Below are 26,109 nucleotides of genomic sequence, written 5' to 3' on the forward strand. Positions count from 1 at the left end.
GACTTCCAACACTCATTTACTATCTATACATTATCTGCAGAATTACAGAGATGGATCATTTTTACATGAAAAAATATACTATTAAAAATCTTACATACAAGGACAAAACATAGCAACAAAAAGCTGCCCAAAAATTAACATCCAGTCTTGTCACCAGTTAAGATGACACTCCTTTAGGGTGAGTTTTCCATGAGGATAATAAAGCTGACGTTTGTTTTTTGTTTTTCTCTTTTTTTATTTTAACCCCCATAAAGGAGACATGCATTAAAAACAGTAATGTCTAAAACAACATTATTTAACTCTTAGTCATGCATCTGAAGATTTGGCTTTGAGCATCTTCTGAAGTCAGCAGTCAGAGTAACCCAGTTTCACTGAGGCACCAGTGATGGAGTTTCTGAAAGTGTCCTCCGAGCTGAGATCCGCAGACATTTGGGGCAGCCTCCAGACTTGAAGCATGCTTTGTGAAAGCATGATTTGCACTCTGTTTATACATACAGAGCAGCATTCAGAGAAAAAAAAAACAAACCCGGAATTAAAGAAAATTAATCAATAGCTGTGTTCCTTGAATGATGTTCTACCATGTACCTATCAGTACAAAAGTAAACAGAAGCAGTGCAAGGCCAGGGCAATAACCATCACTGTAATAATTTACAGTGAATGCTGGCAAGATCTGATAAAACAGCTCTCTCAAGCATAGACCCAAAAAATAGCCTCAATAGCCTCCCCCTGCAAGCACAACCATGTTCAGACAAATCCCTGGTTTTGCTCTCTGAATTCACTGATACAAAACAGCTGCCACAAGCTGGTTTTCAGAGATACATACTGCCCATGGTTTCCAAATGCACATGCAGGTTTTCAAATATACATGCTTTCAGTGAAGTTAGTTCTCAATGTTTAAACTAAGTCTAAACAGTTTTACACAACAGAATTCCCCCAAGGAAGAAAGGAAAACATTCAGTCTGGAACATACCTGGGCACCTTTTACACTTGGCAGTCTGATATGGAAAGAGCAGTTCTGCACTCTGACAGAATTCACAGATAAACCCCTTTGCTTGACAGAGCTATAATGACAGCAAAATGGTTGAATTTAAATCAAAGAAAAAAAATTACTTGGGAATAGAAGCAGGGTATTTCCTCACAGTAGCAGCTGCAAGGACACTAAAAGCCCTGTTTTTTCCTTACCTCACAGCCATCTACATGAGAGGTGGAGCTCTTCAGAATATCTTTAAGAAGGGGCAGTAAGTGCCCTCGTTTGATCTTCACCAGATCATCCAGTGAGAAGAGATGCAGCTCCTCTGTCAGATGGCTGGGGACTTGCTCAAATTCTTTCAATACACTGCAAAGAGAAATAAAATCCAATTCAAGTTACAAAAAGTCGTTTTTCAATTATATTTCCAGAATAAGCCTCTTCCACTTCTGCAGTCACACAGGGATTATACAAGGCAAGTTCATGCTATATCCTACCTCCCCTCCGAGTCTGAGATCACTTTAATAAAAACTGGAGGTTGCAGGATTTAGAATGAACTATCTGCTTTAAATGTACATTCCTGAAGCATTGGAGTTGCCATATACAGTTATCCCAGCAATCCTTAAATAATGTGTAAATGGCTCTCTCCTACCTCAGGAACAGTAGGTAAAACCCCCGTATTGTATCTATTATAACAAGCTAGGCTTATTTATTTGCTTTGCAAAGAGGATTTTGAGGGGCTTTACCCTGCATAGGTCACTACAGGGTGAAACTATGCTTGTGCAGAGCAAGTGAGCACTGGAAATAGAGCTATTGCTTTTAAAATACCACTGATGCAGACAGGAGGCACAGTGACAATCCTAATACTTATTTCAGTAATGGAATCACAGGGAAGAGAGATAAAAACATGTTTCTCTTTGATTTTGGTGAACAACATGTAATTGATGCATAAAGAAGACGTCTATGTCAAGGAGAAAACAGAGTCTACTTTTAAATCGTATTTTGCTTATGCCTGTTCTTAAAAAGGTCAGCAATTCTGCAGTGATGTTCATATTATTCACACACCTATGTATTAGTTATGTTCACTGTTTGGGAAGGTGAATACCAAAAATCTTTCACTTCTAGCAATAAGCAAGGTCATGTTTTGGTCTTTATCACTTTTGGTTACTACTACTTTCATTTGAGTATTTTCATAGAATAAACTGAATTGAGCATTACGACAGATTTCTGGAAGAAATCTTTAAATCCTCAAGGAACACACTTGTAAATTTAAAAAATCCCGACATATTTTTTAAGAGAGACAAGTAAGTATCTTTGACCTTCTAAGAATGAGTGAGAACGTAAGGGAGACAGAACAGGAAAAAATACACAACTAAAATCATTCAACATTTAAAACCAAATGTCTAACTATATTACAAGAAACAGCTACCACATAAAACTTCTACTTCACTCAATATTTGCAGTGCAGTAAAATGTAGTTTTGTTATGAGAGTTCTCTAATTATCATATCAACTTATCTAAAACTGCACCCAAATGTCTCAAGAGAACAAGGCCCTATAAGCACATCATGTACATTTTACTAAGCTATTTTTCATGCATAATCACAATCCATACCTTTCAGCCAACCTGCAGGTTTTCAAAAGCTTTTTTAAATGAAAAAGCTGCTCTTGCACCTCCTAAAAGATGAAGAAAAACAAGACTATTTTAAAATAAAAAGCATTGCATTTATATATTCATAAGTGAGGAGCAGCACTATTTGAGTCAGCAGCCCTCGTAAGTACACTAGACCACACCTAAAACCAGGATCTTTACACTTAGCACAGAATTAAACAAATGGATTTTCTAATGCACGAAAGCCAAAGGCCGGCAAAGGCTATTTTTATTTCCTGACATGTGAAGCAAGTCCTAATGCCAAAAATGGCTGCAGCTCTTGATGCATGCTAGACCCACACCTGTGCAAGAACAGGTAAGTGTCTCCTCAGCCAAGAAGGGGACACATGCCTACTTGTAATCTCCAGCAGAACACTCTTCCTCGAGCTGTAGGAGCTACAGCTCTTACATGAGCCAAGGGTGTTTCCCCTAATGGCCCACAAAATTAAGGAGTCATTCAAAAATTACGGAACTTTACAACAGCCAAAAGCCAGGAAGATGTAAATATTTACTACAGGAGACCAACTCCCCTCCATGAACTGAAACTGGAAACCACTACGGGAATACATCCCAAAGACAACAGAGCTAAGGAAACCTCTGGCATAGGTTGGAAATTCCTCCCCTGCCCTCCTTCACGTGAGGGAAGAGAAGGCAAGTCCCAGAAGTGGTAACAGGATAAGCCAGAAAAAACAACTCTCCTCCTTCCCACATACACACGCCACAAAGGACATCCTGCCCTAAGGACTTCTTCCTGAAAGTCTCAGACCCAGAAATTCCTAATAAAAAGAAGGCCATACTTACCCTGACCCTGTCCATTTCTTTACTTTTCGTGTAGAGGGTTTTGTTAATACACGACACATTGAAAATGGGCTGCTGCCATATGCTGTCCAGTAGGTGTTTGGAGAAGTTGCACACATAGTATTTTTTGAAGTCCCACTTGGAAAGTATTCGGGCAGGAATAGCAGACTGAGCATAGCTGTGGCAGCAGTCACAGAAGTATTTCCCCAGGTAGTCACAATAGCGGAGTCTCCTGATATATTCTGCAGGTAGACAGCAATGAAATTGTGAGTATTTTAAGAATTTATGGGACATAACTCTTGTCTGTATGCCTATTCTGTTTAAATAACTCAGATCTACTGGAATGAAGGGAAAGGGATTTTTTTTTTTTAAGTAGGGGGTTTTATTATCGTGGTGAACACATGTACAAGGTTTGTACTTGGCATTAGAACAGAAAGCTTTCCTCACTTCCACATTTGTTCAACTGATTGTAATTATCACCAAAAGATCTTAGAGAAACTACTGTTGCTTTACCCACAAAAGAGGCACAAGATAAAATACGCAACAAAAGTACTTCCACCAATTTTGAAGTCACATTTGTTTAACACATTTTCACATCAAGAGGTTTGTGGGGTTTTTCCCAGCTATTACACCATTTCGTATTTCCTCGAGTTAATGTGCCATCATAGATTGTTGATACTTCACATGCTATCACAAACAGTGCTCTTGTGAGCTGACCCAGAACGAGACTTGAGCACCACTTCAAAGATTTCTTAGGCAAGGTCTGTTAGTCAGTTCTGTAAATCATTGTGCTTTCAAGCGGTTCTCAAAAAGTACCAGACATTTTGAAAAAAAAAAACCAACCAAAAAAACAAACAGGCAAGATTTTGTGATCAAGTTCTAAGGAAATAAAAAGTTTTAAAAAGACACTCCAAAAGAACAAAACCACACCTTCCATAAGCTTGCATAAAATCTCTGAAAAGAGACTTTCAGAACTATTTAAATTGGCACAGGGAAAGAATTACTAAAAGAAACAATTGGACTATGTAAAACCAGCACCTTCCAGCCTAGAAGTTTGATGTTTTTTAATAGTTCTCCTGTTTTGTTGTTGCCTGTTATGAATTTTTATTGTGTATGAGAAGGACATCTATCAACTATTGTATTTTGTCCACAATGAAAAACTCCAGACATTGGAAAGATTCCACTGTCTGTTTGACTATTATAGGCACATCCAACAATGAGATTTTCCTTCTGGCTCAGATGATCTTACAATTGTGCTACATCTGTGTTGGTGAAGATTATAGTCTGATTGCTAGCAATGCATTTATTAAGGGTTTTTTTCCCCACTTTCAGTAATACTTACTGCTTTCTATCGGCGTTCCACAACCAACACATGTAAAGTTTTGAGCAGCCACCACTGCATCTCTCCTGTATATGGAGGCAAATAGTTAGACCTCTCAGCACCCAAAACACAGTTTTAGTTAACACTCTTCCAAAGTGCAAAAGAGCTACACTGGCACCAGAGAAACTGTTTGCGTCAGAAGCTGATTCCTACTCCTCCACATGAAGAAGGGGGATTCTATATTTGAAATATATAGCATTCTTGTTGAAATACCTAAATTATTTTCCATTTCTTAATGTGGCAGTAATAATCATGGGTTTTGTAGAGGGAAAAACCCACATTTGCAATTGAAAAAGCAACGGAACATGCACCAACACAGGGATCAGCCAGTTTGCCCACTGTCTGCACTTAACAGCATTTGATGCATGGTGAGACAGCCATTTCCTCACACGTTACCTGGTGCCTCCCCCTGCTTTCTGAAAGCCAGCTGCTCATAAAATATTAGCAGGAAAGTGTGGGAAGCCAAGAATATTCTCCAGGTAGTGTCACAAAATGACATTTTTGGGAGCTACGTGCACTGCCACCATAACACCAAGCAATACGTGTATTATCATGTGTATGAGAAGGAATTATGCAAACTTGCACATGCCGTGTTAATCAGGACATGCCAAGAGAGGGAAAAAGATGCCATCTGTTTTCCAGTGAGGCTGGTGACAGACACTGGAGAAGGCTGTGCCATGCACCAGCTCTAGATCTGTTCACAGATCATCTGCACATACACTAGATCTGTTAATCACCCTAGCTCCTTCCATCAACTTTCCCCATGCTATACTAAATGACAGTGCCCAGATTCCTCAAAACTTACTTGACTGAAGGATGAATATTAAATATAATCTGCGATCTTGGTGGGGACCAGCCAGAAGATCCTCTTAACTTGGATATGATCTTTATTTCTTCAGCCAGATTCAAACTGGACTCAAGTTCTCTTGGAATCTCTTCTTTCAGCACAGACTATTGGGAGAGACAAGTTCATGAAGATAACCAGCCCATCAGCTGGACACATGTTAAAAATCTGTGGGAGTTTATCTCCCTTTATATTCTGGTATTTTAAAGTTAAGTTTTCATCTGCATGTAGTCCTCCCTCAGTCAAACTCATATCAGTCCCAGAAGAATGCACATTCTGATTGGTCACAAATGTCTTAAATGTGCTGAAAATTGCTAGTGAAGACATTTTCTAAAAATGTATCTAAAGTGAACTAATAAACTGTAAGCACTCATCTGTATTTGTTTTCTTTTTTTTTCATGTAGCTTCCTCCTTTTCCTAGCAGTGAAGCAGCTGCAGTGAGACCATGATTATTTGGGGAACTGAATAAAGAGATTGTTGTTTTCAGATCAGACTCACTCTCTGCTTAGATGAGCTCAGGCAACCAGACAGCTGAACTGCAGAGTCTGCCTGCAACCAGTATTTTCTGAAAGCTCTACACAACTCTTGCGCTGTTGCTTCAGCAGAATTACTGCCTGGTTCAAAAGATGATCTGAAAGGTAACAAATACTGTCAGTGAAAAATATTAGCATGTCATCAGCATCTCTGTGGCCTTTTCTGCATCCCTGGAAAGTTCTCTCCCATTCCTTCATTCCTACCTCTTTCTTTGATACACCCAGGCCCTCAAAGAGCCACAGACACCACCCTCCAGCAAGACTCGGGGACCAGAGAAACACTGCTAAGCCAAGCACCAGAGACACTTGCTGTCAAACAGCATTCCTTCCCCTTCCTTGGGAGGACCCAATTTACCACTCCCACATCCTTCCCTGCCCCAGCCAGAACAACCACCAGAAAGCTGCTCCAGCAGAAAAGGTAGTGCCACAGGGTATTATAGTAAAGATACACACCTTTTATCAGGGGCGACAGACAGATTTTCAAGGTCTTCAAGTTCTGCAATAAAGGAGAAAATTTTATCGAGCCACTTAAGACACAAAGCATCTGTTACTCAGCACTATTTTAAATCTACCTTCTGTGTTACCACAGTGTCAGTTTCAAATATATTCATTTTCACAACACCCTTGCTGGATGTGGGAAATAACCTCAGCCCTAGTTGAAAAACAGGCATAAAGAGTCTTATCTCCTCTGCATATCTCTGACACGATGAAGAATACTCCCTAATGCCTTTGCATCCTATCATCACCATCAGCCTGCCTTCAAGAGCAGAAATGGTAAGGAGAGACTAAGTGCCTGCTGGTCAAAGTCCAGCCAGAAGGCACTCAAATAATAGCATACAGAGCCAAGAGAGGCCACGTTAATTTCTTCGGACAGTGACAGATATCCAGAGACACCAATCACAACCATACCAGCTAATGCTATAAACACATTAGTAGCAGGTGAGATGAATGCAATTAAAGGACACTCTTCATTATGTTTACATAGACACGTTATGCTTATGCCAACAAGGTGTTCACATTGGTAGTGTTAGTTTTGACCATGCTTATTGCTCTCAAAACAAATGTTTCCCCATTTATACATCTCAAAGTAACTCTGGCTAGTAGGAATGCAGTTTTTAGGAGCTAGTTCTTCATTTTTACATCAGGGGAAAATGAGGTGAAAAAATAAATCTCTAAAACCAAAGAGAACAATAAAAATCCATTTGTTATCAGGAAAAAATAAAATGAAGGTTAAAAGTTGCACAGGCTACTTATAAGGGTTTCTATTTCTGTATGTGTAAAAACCAGAAGTTAACAAACTAAATTCAGGATGTCCTAAAGAGAAGCAAAGCACATATGGCTATAAGAAAACAGAGACACTCTCCTCTGATCCTGAAGCAGAGTGAGAGGCTGCTGAAAACCTAGTCAATCTGTTTAATCAGGAAATGATCATGTCCTAAATTCTCTCAAACAATGCTGCTATAGTTGACTGAGGTTGTACCAGTTTCACACTTTCTTCACCCGCATTCTTCTGGTTTAATCCTTAGACATAATTTCAGTCCCCGTGTTGGGTTTGCACGGCAAGATTTTGGTAACAGGAGGAGCTACAGGGGTGGCTTCTGTTAGAAGCTGCCAGAAGTGTCTCCCATGTCTGACAGAACCAATGCCAGTCAGCTCCAGGACAGACACACCACAGGCCAAGGTTAAACCCATGAACCATGGTGGTAGTGCCTGTGGGATAACAGAGTTAAGATCAGAGAAAAAAACCCCTGCACAGTTGCAGCTGGAGAGAGGAGTGAGAATATGTGAGAGGAACAGCCCTGCAGACACCAAGGTTAGTGCAGAAGGAGGCGCAGGAGGTGCACCAGAGCAGCGATTCCCCTGCAGCCCCTGGTGCAGCCATGGTGAGGCAGCTGTGCCCCTGCAGCCCATGGAGGTCCATGGGGGAGCAGAGATCCACATGCAGCCTGTGGAGGAGCTGGGGCAGCAGGATGCCTGAAGGAGGCTGTGACCTAGAAAGAAGAAGCCCATACTGCAGCAGGCTCCTGACAAGATGTGTGGAAAGCCCCAAGAGGTAGAGAAATTGGGAGTGAAGTTTAGCCCAGCAGGAAGGTAGAGGTGGGGGGGAGGTGCTTTAAAAATTTGACTTTATTTCTCATTACCCAATCTGATTTGATTGGCAATAAATTAATTTCCCGAAGTTGACTGTTTTGTCTATGACAGTAATTGCTGAGTGATGTCTCCCTGTCCTTATTCAACCCAGAAGGCTTTTGTTATGTTTTCTCTCCCTTTCCAGTGGAAAAGGGAAGTGAGAGAGCAGTTTGGTGGCCACCTGATGTACAGCCAGGGTCAGCTCACCACACGCTCAAACCAGCAAAGATTTTTTTTTTTAGAAAGGAAATCCTGCACCAATCTGGCATTTCTGCATGTGTTCTAATAAGGAGCTACACAAACATAATTGTTTCCATTTTCTCACGTTATTTATCCCACGATAACATCTACTAAGTCAATAGAACTCCCAAACAATGGCATAGATTCAACTGAACAATAAATCTGTTTCTGCAGTTACAATTTTAAAGTCTTACCAATAATTACATATTCATCCTCTGAGTCACTGTGGCAACGAAATCTGGTAATCTCATGATGTGATGGTAGATGCACTGGGGAGCTGATGGGCAGCAAAGCACAGCCTGTCCAGGACAAGGACAAAAAATCAGTAAAACATTTCCAGCACTTATAAATAGCTGCAATTATGCTTACATTTTTCATCACTTACCAAAACTTTAGCGCACAGACTGCGTTTACAGAGCAATTTTAATTGTTTTTATACATACACAGAGCAGGCCAGTTCTTGGGAGTCTGCCATGAAGTGTATGCACCTCAGTTTCTTAGCCAGAATCTTGTAGTGATAAACCCAAATCTTTTGTATTATCAGCGGTCTCTCCTGTTTTCATGTCCAAGCACACCATCCATTTTTCCACAGAAGTTACGTCATTTAGAGTTTAGACTTATGATCCATCACTAAGATCTCTACTGCTCAAGAGACTAAAACCTACTTAAAAATGCATGTGCTGACTCAAGCATTATAATGCCAGGTGTATTTATTATCTTGCCTTAAACTATAGGCGAATGAATTCCCTTCATTTTTTTACATTTTTACATTGTAACATAAAAAATAATTGCAATTAATAAAACATTAGTGTGAACATCCAAAAGGAAGTATTTGACCCACAGGAAAAAACACTTGTTGCATAATGATATTCAACGGACTCAGCTCTGCAGAGACTCAAAAAAGGTAATAGAGGATTTGGTTCCAAGCTATGCCCCAATTTAGTTAGTATTTTCTTCCACAGAAACAAACAGCAAAGCCTTTCAGACAAAGTTACATTCTAGATTAAGTAACTTGCCTTCATAACCACTGTCTGAAGAGGTAACAGAAGAATCAGACTTCTTAACTCCAGGGTAAGAAGATAACTCTGAATCAGTGTGATAGCTGCCATCTGATCCACTTGTTTCCTCCACACCCCAGGACTCTGCTTGTTGTTGGCTTAGGATATTATATTTCATTTTTTCTAGCGATGCTATAATCATATCTGCAACAAAAAAGTGTGCGTTTTCCTGGACGCAAAATTGGAACACTCATTAGTACACAGCATATTTGATATTTAGTTAAGATGAAGTGAAATATATAATTTTCCCCCACCATACTTTTTCAACTCTATAAATAAAAATGTAAACCGATTCAACCTCTTATTTAAACACAAAAAAACCACCCCAAGGGCAATTCAGAGACAATATGCAAAAGGCAACTGCCCAGATAATTGTCTCATCCTTGATTACAACATACAATTTACTTTTATCTTACCCACGTATTAGATAAAAATGAACTTGATTACATGACTAACTGATGTATATGTATGCATTTGAGAGATGTAGTCTTCTAGTTACACTGCATTATTTAGTATGCAAGCATGCATCCAAGTAGCCTATTTAACATTATTTAATTTCAAGTCAACATGTACAAGCAGTTTTGCACGCATGCTAGCTGGAGGGGGCCAGAAGTGGCAAGTTTTGAAAGGAGTGTAGATCTTCAGGTGGTGGGAAGTACAGGAGCTAGTAAAATGCTTTCATGTGTTAAGAGTTAGGGCAGTAAAGTAGGGAATATGCAGTGAGATAGCTTACATGGTCAGCTCTAGCTACACAGAAAGTCTGTGATAAGGGTAAGTAGGAATGTGGCTCCCGTGGGCTTCCCACTGCTGTTACAAAGCTTCAGCATATCATTTCCAAAACATACAACCTTTCCTCACGATGTCCCTTTCCACCTTGGCTGCCCTGGTCACCCATTCTCTAGGAAAAGGGACTATTGAGACATCCACACACAGCTGGGGCTCCCTATCCTAATATCACTACTGTATCCTTTGCTTGCTAAGGTCTAACAGAGCATCCCACCAGCCCACCTGAGCTACTGCTGATGGCTTGGGCACAGTTCCCAGACCAGTCTCAGCTCAAAAGTGGATTCATCATGGAGAGATAGCTGTACTCAGGTGCCTGGGTGGAAACCCAGAGATAGCCAGGATAATCTCTTTTTCTCCTCTCAACTGCAACATACAGACCTAAACTTACATCTGAAAAGCTATGGCAGTATCTAAGGCTAGAGATTCTGTGTGCAGGATAACTTAGGCTCTATAAAAGTGGCTTACATTCAGGAAATTGTACCACTCAACATCAGTATTCATGACATCCCCTCAACTTGTATGGGAATCATGAAGAAAGACATCAGTGTTTAGAAATAGCTAAATCTTAAGGAGTGCAACAGACAGCACAGCTTTCTTACTGCTCACAGACATATACATGTCAACAAGGTTAATCTTAGCATTAGAAAGCACCCACCAAGTCCCTCTGGGTGTCTGGAGAGACTTTTATCTTTTCCCCAACACTGACTAACATTACTTGCTTAGTGCACAGTTTCTCTAGAGACAACTTTCAGCAAACTCTAGGAGTCCAGGGGTTTCCTATATTTCCAGTAGCACAGAAATAATTAAACAGCCTTTTTTTCTTTCAGGAGATATCTACTTTGAAGATTCAAAAAGCCTCAAGTTAGTGAAGAGCACTGCCTATCAGCATGCCCTGCTGATAAAAGCAGTTAAGAGAGAGCTGCATAGCACAAAGATGAAACAAAATACAGGGAGTTCTGTGCTCAGCATGACTATCAGCTTTCAGCTCTGCCTGATAGCTTCCTCACCTTAGGAAGCAGTACCAACTCAGCTGTGACACACCAACCTTCTCATTTCTGTTCCCTCCCACTCACATCAGTGGAAAGCCCGTTTTAGACTATCTAACCCACTTCCTTCCTGGCACACAACATCAACTCTTGGACTTGCTGACACCACACGTACCTTAGTTTTCAGTCCTAAAGTTCAAAGAGATTATTTCACAAGCTTAAAGTACTTGGAGTTCTGTGGGTTTTGTTGTTTGGAGTTTTTTAAAGGCAGCCTTGCCCATAATGGGACTGAGCTCTTGCTATCTTTTAACCTGTAATCACATCAGCCCCCAATCTCAGCACAGTAGTATTAGCTGATAAAATCTTGGCTCACTCAATACTGAAGATTGTGGTTTCTAATCCAGATAGCTACTCATTTGTCTCCTGGTGTCTGAGAGCAAATTACTTTTGTTTTAGTTCCCACATTACAGGCGGAGAAACATTGTCTCCTTTCTGAAACACCTTTCATAAAAAGCAACATGAAAAACTAGTTCACAAGTTTGTTGAGTTTTGGTGTGTGATTTAGTGAGTGGGTTTTGCTGTTTGAAATGCACCTTATGGATGTTGAGAGCTTCAAATCAAATGCAGAACTTGCCACTCCAGTAAAACCAGTGTTGAGCACAAAGATGATTACCTCTTGGGCCCAGGACATGCACATGGTCCAGCAAAGAAACCTCCTTTTTACACATTTTTAAAGCTCTTTTATATTAAATCCTACTCATTGCAATTCTTCTGTTGGCAAAGATTAACATTTAGCACACAGTTATGTGTGACAGCTTTAGCTCCCCATCTTTAGCTCTGTTTATAAGCTTGGGTGGACTGCCTATCTGGAAACACATCTAAGACTTGTTTGGGGCCCTTATTAGAAACCAGGAGAAACTGCTTGAATTACTGCAGCTGTTAGAGTTATTGTGCTTGTTATTCATACTGTAATTCTTTGACAGCAAACATCACATGCTCATCATAAGCACACACAAAAAATAACCATCCTCTCCCCATCTTTTGACAGTAAAAGCATGAGGTAAATCCATCCATACGCATGCAGCTACAACAAATTCTATGTAACATACTCTAAGATTACTCTAGTAACTTTAAATTTACATTAAAGTTTGTTCTCAAGGAATGTGTGGAGAAATGATGGAATGGAATGTGTAAATGTGCAGGGCTCCTATATATCTGTTTATTTTAAAATAATTAAAATATTTAATTAATGGATCAAGAGTAGAAAATAAATTATGAAATAGGCATTTTAGGTTTGTAGGTTCTCCCACAGAGGGCATGAAGAAGGAAAATACAGTATTTATAAAGATTAGTACATCTATCAGGAAGTTCTTTTATTGAGGAACACCTCTTGCCATTTGGTTTTGCCACTATAAAACATATAAAAACATTATGCTATTATTTGTCGTCCTCACCTTTTCCACATCCTCTGGAAGCATGCAGATGTCCTGCAATGAACGATTGAAGGGTATAGCACTTATGTTCAAAGGAGAAGTAGAACCTGTGGGTACAACAAGAGCTTTTATTAGTTACTTCTTCCTCTGCAGCTCCCGCAATGTGTGCAGGGTGACTTCCAGAAACCAAGGCAAACTTTTTTCCCAAAACTGAACATCATTGGGGCTGGAGGCTGTGCTGGAAGCTAAGGAGGAGAAAAATGTGAGAAACACACCGGCATTTGAACTCCTCTGGCAACCTGAAGTATGAACTACCAGAGAAACACAGTTTAAATGCTGTGCTGTGTCAGCATCACTGCACTCACACACCAATTCTCTCCAAGCTCCAGTCTGAGCTGCTGGGAACACCCACAAAGAGAACCTGAGGCTGGATTTGCAGTGATGCTCTGCAGCTGGTGACACAGACAGCTAACCATGAACTCTGCCCATTCACAGCTGCTGGAAGAAACACAGATCTTACTGCTGTCCAGGCATGCAGAGAGATGCACCAGCCTTTAAAAGACTCCCCATATCACTGCTGGCATTGTGTGACTACAGCAAGTTTGGAAAACACTTTGCCATTAAGTTTTCATATCCTGAGGAAATCTCCCTCCTGTTTCAAAACGCACCCCATACTAAATGGTAGTGTGTCAAACTGTGGCATTAGCCACAGTACTCCCTGCTTCCCAGAACTGCAGCTTTGTTTTCCTGGCATTCACTGATGAGTATGACGAGCACGTGAAACAAAATGAATCTCTTTTTTCCCCAGTAAGAACTTTTCAATGTGCAGCAGAGCACACATCAAGTATTTACTGATGTTTACTACCTCTTCTTGGACCTTGAACTCATGCATTTTCTGTTTCACTCTCTTGATGTTTGCAGGATAAAACAGACCACATGTGGTAGCAAATGGCCACCACACAGACACCATTTAACGTCTTTGCAAATAGCACAGCTAATCAATGGCTTTTTATTTTTAAAAATATACCCTTCCTAAATTTGTTTAAAAGTCACAGACTGGATAAAGAGGTCCCATAAAATATGATCATTATTTATGTAAACCTTTTCTGCAGCTAAGGGTCACTGACTCTCAGGCCTAGTTTGGATTATTTATATTGTTTTACTTAGAGAAAACATGGTGAACTGCCCTGAGCATCAATGACATCAGGCTGAAAAGTCAATGTGCTCGAGCGTAGCGACGCAGATGGAGGGTTTTTGTACGGAATTATTAATACCTCCATTGTGTATACAACAGAAAGGCTGACAATATGACTTTTCAGAACAGATTTAATGGCCTAATTAAGTTATTTTCATACCTACCTGGTGATTCATCTTACTAGACAAGCTCTATAGCTTGATAAAAGACTATTCTCATCAGTTAACAAACAGCACTTGCTAAACTAAAATAAGCAGAAATAAGGAAGTGGGAAAATGACCCCTTTCTCTTTAAAAGACAAGACACAATTCACCTTCAATATAATCTTGAAATCTAATGTGGGCTTGCTCCTTTGTTTACCTCTTGCATCCCACTCACATCTTTAAGTAAAAAGAATGTAAAAGAAGCACAAGTAAGAAGCCCAGCACATCCAGCAATGGGATGCAACTCTGGGGCTGATGCTGAAAAATTATCTGGTTGCCCTTCTGCTCCTTAACACTGTTGCCTGGAGGCTGCTGGGGCTGGAGAAAGAGCCCTAAGAGCCAGAGAAGGAAGTGACCTTGATGTACATCGAAGGTAAGAGCAAGAACAAGCCCTGTGAACTGACAGTGACACACCAGACACATCAAAGTCCCCAGAAAACACAAAACTCAGTCATAAGCTCTTCACTAACAATGACAGAGCCTTTTCAAAAGGTTGAATAAGAGCCATTCTCTGGTGGCCTCAAACACATGAACAAGGCCTAGTAGGAATCTCAGGGGACCAGCAGAAAATCCACTAAACAAAAGTTAAATCCCACTGAAAAAGAAGGATTTATTCATATTTAAATGCTATTACATAATTTTCTTGTATCTTGTGCATTCCTCAGGAATTCTCCTGTGAGAAACCACCATCTCTGAGATAGCAATCAAAAGAATACCAAGTCAGGAAATACTATTGTGTAATTCCTGCCCTCATATTATACATGTATTTCTTCTTTTTAATTTTATTATTCACTTTTCACATCCTCATAGTACTGGAAAGTGTAGAAGAGAATGAGACCTCATCACCCAAGCTACTCAGGAGCGAGTTAAATGGTTAAATGCAACAGGGAATGATGAAATGCCAAAGTTTTCACTTTGTACAGAACAGGCCTGAGTCTAAGGCAGACAGAGCGCACCACAATGAGAAGTGTCTAACAGGATCCTGCCTCCTATGAGGAGTACTTTTTAGTAAAATCAAGGATGCTCTTCCTCAGTGGACTTGCTGCCACATTCCTTGCTCCCTTTGTTTTCTGGAGAGCCAGCAGTGCTACTAACCCAACACAAGCTTGTGACACATCTGACTCATGCCAGAAGGTCGAGTCACGCACGATTTATTTGTTCTTACACACGTGCCTCGCTGACCCCGAGAGCCTGGGCTGTGTTTTCCAGACCCAGCTCCCCAACCACGCGTGACTGGCCTCAGCCAGCCCTAACTGCTGGGTGCGGTTTCCTTCTGCCTGGCACTTCCCAAAGGCACAGAGCCAACGCAACACCCAGCAGAAGGAAACAGCCGCAATCGTCACATACTAACTGCTGACGACAGCCTGTCCCCAGTGACAGAGGTGTCATTAAGAACACCCAGTCCTGCAATGGCACGTGCCTGTTTGAGACCTTGCTGCCAGCTCAGACCTTGGAGGAGCTGTGGGCTAACACCGAGAAAGGATCAGAACTTGGTAGTGGATGTCAGTGGAGTGTAACTGCTAGGACTATTATTGACCAAAGGAGGAAGAAAAAATCCAAGTCAAAACAAACCAACAAACCCTTTGTCATTTTTAGTTATAATACAAAGGCAGGATGAACACTCACTGCTCTTTGCCTTTATCCCAGCAGAAAAATCAGGCCTCAGTTTCAACATTTTTCTGAAGCTTATAATCTATCATCATAGAATCATAGAATGGTTTGGGTTGGAAGGGACCTAAGAGATCACCTCATTCCAAAGCCCCTGCCCGAATGGGCAGGGACACCTTCCACTACACCAGTTTTCTCCAAGATCACTCACTAGATCAGGTTGCTCAAAGCCCCATGCAACCTGGCCTTGAACACTTCCAGGGATGGGACATCCACAACTTCCCTGGGCAACAGTGCATTGTCTCTGTTGAGCTGCTAGCAGAGAAAGGACCCGGGTTCTCAATGTGGCAAGAAAAAAAAAAGCCCTTTATTATTTTGATTTCAGTTTATATAAACTTTTCAGAGGTCACCCAGATTGGTCAGCCAGAAACCTCCCCCTAGGCCTGATTGGCCAGGCCTGAACTGTCCAAATCTCAACACACTGTTTTAACAACATCCAAACTTTATCTTTGTTTATTAAACACAGGAGAAAGTTCTCATGGGAAAACCTGTGCTAGCCACAGTGCATCACCACCCTCAAAGTAGAAAATTTCTTCCTAATATCGAATCACTCTCCCTCTTTTTTATAAGGCCCCCTCTAAGTTCTGGAAGGCCTCTACAAGGTCTTACCAGAGCCTTTCCCAAGCTGAACAACCCCAACTCTGTCTATCTACATAGGAGAGATGCTCCATCCATCTGAACACTCTTCTGGCCCTACACTAAGAATAAGTCCTTAGATACCAATTACACCCTCTATAAACAAAATCGAAATGCTTCACACCTCGCTGTACCAAAGGCTGCTCTTATCAACATGAGGTGTTAAACAGGAGGGGACTGTTCTGCTGCCCCAGGCAAGGGGCAGGGACCCTGGCCTGCAGCCCAGGAAGGCTGGCACATCTCATAGAGGCACACACAGACTCAAGGCCAGGCCAGCTGCTCCCCCAGCCATCTCAGTGCTGAGTGTAACCACTGAACAGCTCCTCACCTACAGGCCTGTGCTGCCCAGAGCCTCCTGACACTGCAGGGACAGAGGGCACCCTGCTCAAGGGGCACCCTCTGCTAGCAGCCCTCAGCCAGTCCGTTTCACAAACAAACAGGATTATCCATATGGCTGGAAACTGGTGAGAGGTATAAAGAACCTGTTCTATATCAGATGTGGGTTTGTCTCCAAGACCTCAAGTGCACATGGAAAGGGGAAGAGGAAAAACAATACCACTCCAGCACAAGCCAATTTTTTCATAATAAACTGGATGCCCTACCTCCAAAACCCCAGAATCCAACGAGTCAGTCTTCTCTAGTTCACACCAAACACAAGATGACCCAGGGAGCCTGCACAGACCAGTGACTCACTACCCAATGCCCAGATCCATGCTATTTGCTATTGGGAAAAGGGTAACAGTGAAGACAAGATAAAGTTGGTAGAAAGCTCATCCAGTGAATGTTCTACATTTCTCACAGATCAGCAATCTTTACATTTCATCAACAGTTGCATATTACAGAAGCAGTTGGGCATTATGAGAGATGCCTACTGCAAGCATGAGTGTCTCCTATTTTACCAAGGCCAACTCTCTGGTTCTCTTTTGTTTTTAAGGTTTCTTCCCTCTCTGTTTTGAATGACAGTATTTGTCTAATTTGCAATCACTATAAACAAAGCCTACTCCAATTACAGTTGTCTTTCCTATCACAGAAATCTTACAACAAAAATGTAGCTGTAAAGTTACCTGTTGGATTGACAGGCTCTGAGTGGGAAAGGCCGCTGGGAGAATTGCTGTCACTGCTGCTGAGAGGTGCAGGCTCCACAGCATAAGGATATTTCACTAGATCTGCTTTACCAACAGCTGAATCTGAAAGCAAGCTTGTGAAAGCCAAGTCTCTTTCGGGGGAGGTATAACATTCTTTTCCAGTATGCACAACAGCGGATGTGACGGTGCCTCCTGTCAATGTCACCTGGGTAAAGCAGTCACGCTTCAGAGGGGACATGTCCGAAAGAGTGAAACCATTCAAGGAGGAAGCAGCAGAATCTCCATCAGTATAATGGGGACAAGGAGAAGTATCCAGTGAAGGTTTGGGGGAATCACAGTCTGTGTTGTTCCAACATACCCGGGGCCTTGTAAACCGAATGTCTGTTTGTGTGCAGGCAGTACTGTGATGTGCAGAATCACTGTCACTATCATCATGGCTGTCCCCAGCACTGCTTTCTTCCCACTGTTCCACATCACTGTCTGGTTGCTCAGCTCCCTGCATTGTGCTCTGCTCCAACACCAAAGAGGGTTTCAAACCAGATGCATTTAAAACAGACACGAGAATGCCTTTGATAGCTTCAGCACTGCCTGGGTATGATCCAAAACATCCAGCATGTCCAATCACTGCTGGCCTTGAAGATTCATCTGTTCAGAAAATTGAAGAAACCAAGAGGTTAGGAAACACTACTAAGAAAAGGTTAATATACAATGTTAATAAAATGCACATTATTTTTTATACAGGTGAAAAGACAGGAAACAGCTCAATTCACTCACTACTCACTGCTGCCTCTTCCTGCAAGAAAGCTCTTGCTTTCTGCACTCAGGAAGCAATTCTGCCATTGATAAGGCTAGGTAATAAACCAACAGTAAAATATTCTGCTACTATCCAAACACAATCAGCTAAGACTTTAATGGCGACTGATTGTCAGTATGCTCAAAAACATCACTGTTCACAAAACAGGATAACAAAACTGTTACTGATACAGGTACTGGTCCTATTGCCAATAGGATAGAAGATTATATTACAGCAAGATATATGGAAGATCAATAGAGCAGAAAGAGTAAAAAAAAAAATGCACTTAGGAATACAAGGCCAACGTGCTTGTGTGTTTCAGTGCAGTTAGAGCAGAAATGGCTAAAGTAACCTTCAGTCCATTATTCATAGGTGTGGCAACATTTACACCAAACCATAACAAACTTAGCTCTGTCACAGCAAGATCATTATAATGCCTCTGAAAGAATCAAAAGCACTAACAAGTCCTATGTGATCTACGGCAAAGCTGTGGTTCAACAGAAAATAGGAAAACTACTTTTACTGGCAGACCATGGCAACATTAGCAGGACACAGAAGTGTGCACTGCAACCAGCAGCTTTTGAAGAATAAATTGAAGTCCTATACCTTGAACAAAACAAAATAAATAAAAACCCTGAAACATCAACAAAAAAGAAGCCTCAGAGGAACTTCCATAATCCAGGTAATTGAGAGATTAGACACAAAGTCTATGTTCAAAAAGAAACCACTGAACACATCAACACAATGAACAGCAGTCTCCTTTGGGGAAGATAAGTCGGTTGTAAAATTCTAAGAATAGACAGAGTTAAGAAGAACCATTTCCAGGACAAGGAACTCCTAGTTAGGACAACAAGGAATGTTAAACACTGCTGGTAAAAAAAGCAGCAAGTCTTGCAGACTGCAGACTTTGCCCAGAGGTTCCTCTCCTTGGACATATCTCATTGGAAAACAGTAAACTTCTCCACAAGTCTCTCACCTGGAAGCCTGCATGCACTCGAACTACATGATAAGAAACTTTACTAACAAAGGGATCAAAACCAAAATAAAAAACCCATGTATTTTGGAAGAACAAGTCCATATGAAGATGAGTGCTCATCAAGAAAAAGCTGAAAAAAACCAAGACCATCACATATAAGCTATACTGCAAGAGCTGCTAGCAAAGTTATCCTAGTAGAGAGAGGTCAAAATCAGCCAGAGTATGTCAGTAATAAGGATCAGTCACCTGCCACTTACTGGGACACAGCTCTTGCAGAAATAGCAGCAAAACTGCATATTTTACTGGCTAGACTTGCAAAGAAACATCTTGCCAGTGTATCCGCCATGGCAGTATAAGGACAGAAATGGGAAAATTAAAACTAGCTGACTTTGAAACAAACATATTTCAATCTTTTCATGAAAATAAAGCTATTTTGGTAACTACTGACATTTCAATTGCAGAGGAGTACCTTCAATTGGGCTGCAAACATCCCCTTCTCTGTGCAAAACAAAACATTTAGTGTTAGAATCAAAAAGTCATAAAATTTTAGGGGCTGAAAGGGGCCTAAAAGATCATCTAGCTCCCATCCCCCTGCTACGGGCAGGGACACCTTCTACTAGACCAGGCTGCTCAGTCCCATCCAATCTCACCTTGCACACTTAAAGGGATGGGGCATCCACAGCTTTTCTGGGCAACCTGATCCACCCTTACATGCAAAATGTCAGCATTAACTAAAATGGCCAAACTACTGTTAAAAGGCAAAAAACACCCACACTTGCAAATTGCATAATGTATTTTAATGTTATACCACCCTCAAAGCCAATAAGCAACAAACCCTCTCCAAACAAACTAGACTTGTTTAGTACACACAAACACTGGTAGGTTTTGCTAGTACTACAAGCACCAGCAAAACTCCCCAGAGTGAGGCAATTCAGAACAAGCTGGCATTACCTGAGAGAACAGAGATTTGAGGTGTCGGAGCAAGGCAGCTAATCCTCACTGAGGAATTTGAAGAACACGCTGAGTCGGTGAATGCCACCTTCAGACTTTCGTGGTTTAACTACAACGAGAACAGAGAGGCAGACAATTTGGTTATAAGATAACAGCACTCTGCTAATGACACCCTCAGTCTCACAGTCATCCCAGCAGGAAGAACACTGTTCTGAGGCCTGGCTACATTTCTAGCTGCCTGAAAATCTCCCCAGAAGCATGCACTGTCTGGAGAGCACTGGCATCTCAGCTCTGCATCTCTCATTTCACTCCAGAAGGCAGGTGACCAAAAGAAAACGCTCCACAGCAGGAGGATTAAACATGCACATAAGGCACAAATGACCCAAAATGCTGAATAGGGTGTCTGTGTATCCACCAAAACAACAAGAATGGAGTGGAAAAGAATTCAAGGAACCACCAACCTGTATCTGGAAATCAGCCTATTTAGATGTACAAGTTATAAGCTAAATCTGTAAGGATCCAATTCCACAAACATCTGATCCACGTGCTGCTTGATCTCCCAGCCCTAACAACTGGGAGCAACTGTGGTCATGTCACCTAATTTGACAGAACACAGTACATGTGGTTCACAACAGCAGCGTGACCGACCCAGCATAAAGCAAGAGGTGACACAGATAGATAATACTTGACCTGGCATGAGAGCCTGCCATTACAAACTGACCAAAATTTTGAATCCGTTTGAATTGCCTGAGCAGGTTTATACCAGAGCAGCACTTCACTTTGTGCAGTCACGATGCTTCCGATTCAGTATTTCTACCCTCAAAGCTGGATTTACCATACTGTCCAACCAGTGTAAGCTGAACCAGGGAAGCAATTTAGTGCAAATATTCAGGGGCTAATTCCAACAAGGTGCTATGAAACACTCAGGATGGCAAAGCAACAGGTATGCTCCCTAAGCTCATAAATTCCTTGCGAGGATCTAAAATTTATCCCCCCACAACCCTACTGCCACAAGCACGTAATGGACCTGCCAAGCACATCACAGAAACCAGGGCAATCAAAGGGATGCCCTGCTCCAACAGGCACATCGTTAAAAACACTTAACCAATGTCTGCACACTGAAGCATGTCCAGGATTCCTCTCACCCTCCCCTGCACCGTGTGATCCCATACAAAGAGAAGGGAACTAAAGGTGTGCTGTCCTCGGCCACCCAGTGTTGTTGACCTCTACACTTCCTACGTGGAAGAGGCAGGTGACTCAGAGTTCAGATCTTGCCCAGATACACTTCGGACTCATGGAAAGCAGAAGAAATTAAAACCCACAGAGAATTTCCCTTTTAACTGAAGAATAACTTTTCAAGCCAAAAATAGTATGTTTAATCTAAAATATTTAGCATTTGATTATGCCAGTGCTTAGAAAAATACTCTTTTCAGTATCTGCTAGTGTTTTTTATTTTTCCCCCCTCTGCACTCCTTTAGAGAAACTGGCATGTAGGCAGGCTTTGCAAATAAAAATACCATATTGTCAATATCAGTGGATAAAGCAGGAACTATTTGTAATTATTTTATTAATTTTTTTAAATTGTTTTCAATACCAGCAATTAACAGATTCTACCTCTTAGAATGCAAGTATCCCAACTGCCCAACAGCAGGATAAATGCAAGCACTTTATCACTAAGCATAACTATTAAGGGTGCTGAGTTTTAAGATTTTTTTTTTTTTAAGCATGTTCCCATCTCTTGGTTCCTATCAGAAGCAACCGGTGGTTTGAGCATTCAGGTAAGATTTCCATTTACTTTCAAGATGCTACGATTTCAACTACATCACAGAGAAAAAAGGCCACATAACTGCCCCCCCAAACAAATGGGGGAAAAAAGCAATTAAAGAGCACTGTAAGTAAATCCAAAAACAGAAGCATGTGAGAAACACCACAACACACTGCCATAACCAATAAAATCCACTGATAATTTGACATTTTCCTAGTATAAAAGAAGTCTGCCTTTCTCCCCTGCCCCCAACACTAGGACGGTGTTTCCCAACTCCAGCAGTATTTAAAAATAATTTACTACGACCGCTGAAAACTAAAAGTTGGTTTTTGAACCAAGTTCCCCCAGCTAACGAGCACACCGAGCCACCATTCAGAGGTCTCCCTTGCCTCACCTTTTCAGAGCAGGGGTGCTTGAAGACTTCTGTTCCGCTGAAGCTGGCGAGCGCTACTGCATGGAGAGACATGATGGGAAAGCTTTCATTTTTTGGTGCTGTTAAGTACCTGGAAGCAATAGAGAGAGCATTACAGGCAGCACCACGTTATCCGCGGTTCTCCATCTGTTTTGCAGACTCTACAGTTCATATTCTGAACTGTTTTCCGTCTTGACTTGGCATGCTTATAGAAGCTTACCGAAAAGCAGAGCTCAGCAACAATGGAAATGTGCTTTAAAAAAGCGCCTAACTTAGAGCCTTTTTGTTTTCTTGTTTTTAAGCAACACAACAGGAACGCCTTCCACATGCGTAAGAGGAAGATTATTGATCTGTGGTACTTCACAATTTGCTGTAAAACGAGGAAGAGACAGAGCGGAGCGGGCATCAGCGAAGCCCCCGCGCCCCGGCTCTGCAGCAGAGGCTGCTCCCCCACGCCCGGTGCCGGGCAGCGGCAAGCAGCGAAGATGACAAAAGCCGGCGATGTCCCCGGGACGCCGCGCAGCCCTGCGCACGGCAGGACTCAGCTGCCGCGCGGCTCGGCAAGCACTAAATTCCAAGGTACAAGCCCACACATCCCTCCGCCCCAGCCAGGCGTACCGTGCTCCCCGCAAGGCACCGACCGCCCGGCCGCGGCTCTGCGCTCCCACCTGCAGCCGCGGCTCCCAGCGCCTCCAGACCGCCCAGCCGCCGCGCCGATGGGTGCCAATGCCTCCTCGACGTCCCTCCCTCTCTCTCTCTTTCGGCCCGCCTACCTTCCCTCTCTCCCGCCCTCAGGGGCGGGGCCCGAACCAAAAGCCCCCGAAGAAACCCAAACAACAAAAAACTAGCATTGAGGAGTAGCCCGGGGCTCTGCCCTTGTCTGTTTTGGGAAAAAGGCGGCTCAGGGCTGGCGATATCGTTGCTATTTGCAGCTTCCTGAGGAGGGGAAGTGCAGAGGGAGGGGTTGAGCTCTTCTCGCGGGTAGCCAGCGACAGGACGCGTGGGAATGGTTCAAAGCTGCTCCTTAAGTGTACACGGGACACTGGGAACCAGTTCTTTGGCGAGAGGATGATCAAACAGTGGAACGGGCTTCCTAGAGGCGGGCAATGCTGCAAGGCTGTCCCTGTTTGACAGCTCTCTTACCAACATGCTTTAACCTGGTCAGCCCTCAATAACTCAGGCAGTTGGACTAGGTGATCATCGTAGATCCCTTCCAAATGGAAGAGTCTATCCGAAAACCAAACAAACCCAAGAGGAGTAAATCGGGAGTGAATGGAAGGTGTTTTCTCAATCGGTGTGAGCGGGGCTGGGATACACTGAGGCTTTCAAGCAACATACGAAGACAAAACTCAAGGATCAGCTGTGTCCGAGGACTTGCAATCAACTGGCTGATGAGAAATGACAGATCAATTCTCACTGAGCTTTTGGAAAAGAATTGAGCCATCTGCCAGGCTCATCTACAAGTCGGCTGCCTTAGCAGGCTCAAAACTAGCAGGCTGTAGTCTCTAGTAGCCAGTCTGAGCTAAAAATAGAGTGAGGGAATGCTGAGCTGTGTTTGTGAAGCTAAAAAATCGCTGATTGTCCATAAAATGCAAAAAATATGTTCAGGAACTTAGGAAATTGCAAATCATGAGGAAGTAGAAAGGAGATAGAGTCCAGATGGTAGCATGCAGAAATAAGTAGAAACAGTAAATAGAATGCAAAACAGAGCTGCTGCTGAAAATGTGGCTTTCAGATGTTCTGGAGTAATTGCCTCCTTTTTAAGCACAAATTATGACTTAGTCAGTAAATAGGACAGTGGAAATGGGCTGTGGAAACTTCGGAGGAGCTGCTGGCCATGCTACACAGTTGCCTGAATTTAAGTCTGGATGGGGCTCTGAGCAACCTGATCTCCTCTAAGATGTCCCTGCTCATTGCAGGGAGTGTGACTAGATGTCCTTTAATAGTCCCTTCTAACACAAACTATTCTATGATTCCATGTTAACCTATGGTGTGTGCTTCAAATTTATTTGCAAAAAGAAAAAAAAAATCCTACTTTTGAGACACATTTATGTCAGGAAGGGCAGGTAGCAAGATGGAAAGGTAATAGGGTTATTTGTAGTTGTTACTAAAGCATGACAAAAGATGTGCTAGGGAATTTGTGTTTCATTCCCATAAAGTTTTCCAAAATCTTTATAGGAAAAGAATCATACAAATGCAAAACACTGAATATGTCTGAAAGCAACATGACACACACACACACAAAAAAAATAAAGTGTGGTAGCATTTCCACATCCATTTACCGTTTTTTTTTTTCCTGTCTCCTTGCTGCACTCTTTATACATATGTGTATGTGTGTTGCCAGGAGCTCTTGTATTGTATCAGACCCCTTGCTCAGGACATGATTAAAAGCAGTTTTTGCAGATGTCACCAAGAGAAATATTAGAAAACTGGACAAATGCAGAATCATGCAGAAAATGGGAAGAAAATGTTGGACTGTTTTAAAAGGTAATTAGGTGGAAACTCAACAAGGCTAGGGTGCACCAAACTGGCAGCTCACGCCAATACCAGAATCACCCATGTTGGCTTAGGAAGAGGCAAACCCAATCTATTTTGTCTGGTGTACCTGACAAAACAAAAAGCATCAGCAAAGATGTGTCCCAAACCTTACAGCAGAATGTCAAAACCCAGAGGTTAGGAGCAGAGACAGCAGATTAAAAGCCCATCAGTGGACTTCTGTAGAGGAATCTTCGTCCTTTCCATATCTTGGGCATGGAAGTACATGTCCTGTAAACTTCAGCAGTAGCCAAGGTATATACCACAAAGGGATACTGGGGAGAGCTAAAGCAGATTTGCCTGGTGTCTATAATAGAGTTTATTTCTTTTATGTTAAAGGCATTGTTCCTGACAGGGACCCAAGAGCGTCCTGACTCTGTAATGTTTGCATCACACTGCCTGAAAGTAATCAGGAAGAGGAGGATTTTTAATCACACCTAAACCAGCTCAAACTTGGCAATTTTTTGGACGACTTCTACAGAGAAGCCCCAAAGGCTTGTTTGTTTGTTTATTTGTATTTTGTTTTTAATTTTAAGGCTAATGTTGCAGAATGACCAAACTCAACCTTTTGAAAAGATTCTTAATTCTCAGTATTCTTAATTCTTCAGTATTCTTCAGTATTCTTAATTCTCTAGAAAAGAGCTACCGGGAATAGCTTAAAGTTAAACATGTAAGCAATATAAAAGGAGGAAGTATGCAAGTAATTGCATGTAAAACCAAAATAATTACAAGGATAGCAGAACTATCCCAAGCCAAATGTACATCCAGGAAATTGGTGGTCATCTGACCTTCCAAAGAATTCCAAACATGCTGATTTACAGGCATCCACTCAAAATACAAAATATGTCTGAGGGTGTTAGTCCCCTGGCAGAGAATGACAGCTTGAGCCAGTGTCCTCAGCTTCCCACCCACATGGGTGTCTGGCCACACTGCTCCTGATGAGCTACCAGAACCTTGGTGTGCTGGTAGACCTTACAGTGCTGTCGCACATCTCCATCACAGCAACGCACATCATGCTTTTTTCCTTTTTCTTTTCCTGGTAGATATTTAGTTACAAATATGTAGTAAATTCTAATGCAGCCAA

The 26,109-nt window shown here is 42.0% G+C and overlaps 1 protein-coding gene across 5 annotated transcripts; it reads right to left on the minus strand.

Moving 5' to 3' along the window:
- Nucleotides 1–23,293, minus strand: RUBCNL (rubicon like autophagy enhancer). Of its 5 annotated transcripts, none has more exons than XM_085059766.1 (16): nt 23,159–23,293; nt 22,473–22,581; nt 20,314–20,422; nt 17,573–18,238; nt 12,828–12,913; nt 9,560–9,770; nt 8,738–8,842; nt 6,627–6,669; nt 6,139–6,271; nt 5,602–5,747; nt 4,758–4,822; nt 3,419–3,657; nt 2,582–2,643; nt 1,183–1,336; nt 971–1,061; nt 1–481 (listed from the first exon to the last, which is right to left on the minus strand). In XM_085059766.1, exons 2-16 carry the CDS (start codon nt 22,542–22,544, stop codon nt 369–371), a joined length of 2,295 nt encoding a protein of 764 aa, XP_084915892.1. In that variant the 5' UTR covers nt 22,545–22,581; nt 23,159–23,293; the 3' UTR covers nt 1–368. The 5 variants fall into 5 exon arrangements, with proteins under 5 accessions (XP_084915892.1, XP_084915901.1, XP_084915911.1 ...); XM_085059775.1 differs by having other exon boundaries at nt 23,109–23,289; XM_085059785.1 differs by lacking the exon at nt 23,159–23,293 and adding an exon at nt 22,711–22,735.
- Nucleotides 23,294–26,109: the final 2,816 nt, after the last annotated feature.

Source organism: Lichenostomus cassidix, chromosome 1, assembly GCF_008360975.1.
Source record: "Lichenostomus cassidix isolate B80296 chromosome 1, HeHo_3.0, whole genome shotgun sequence".
NCBI classification, from domain to species: Eukaryota; Metazoa; Chordata; class Aves; order Passeriformes; family Meliphagidae; genus Lichenostomus; species Lichenostomus cassidix.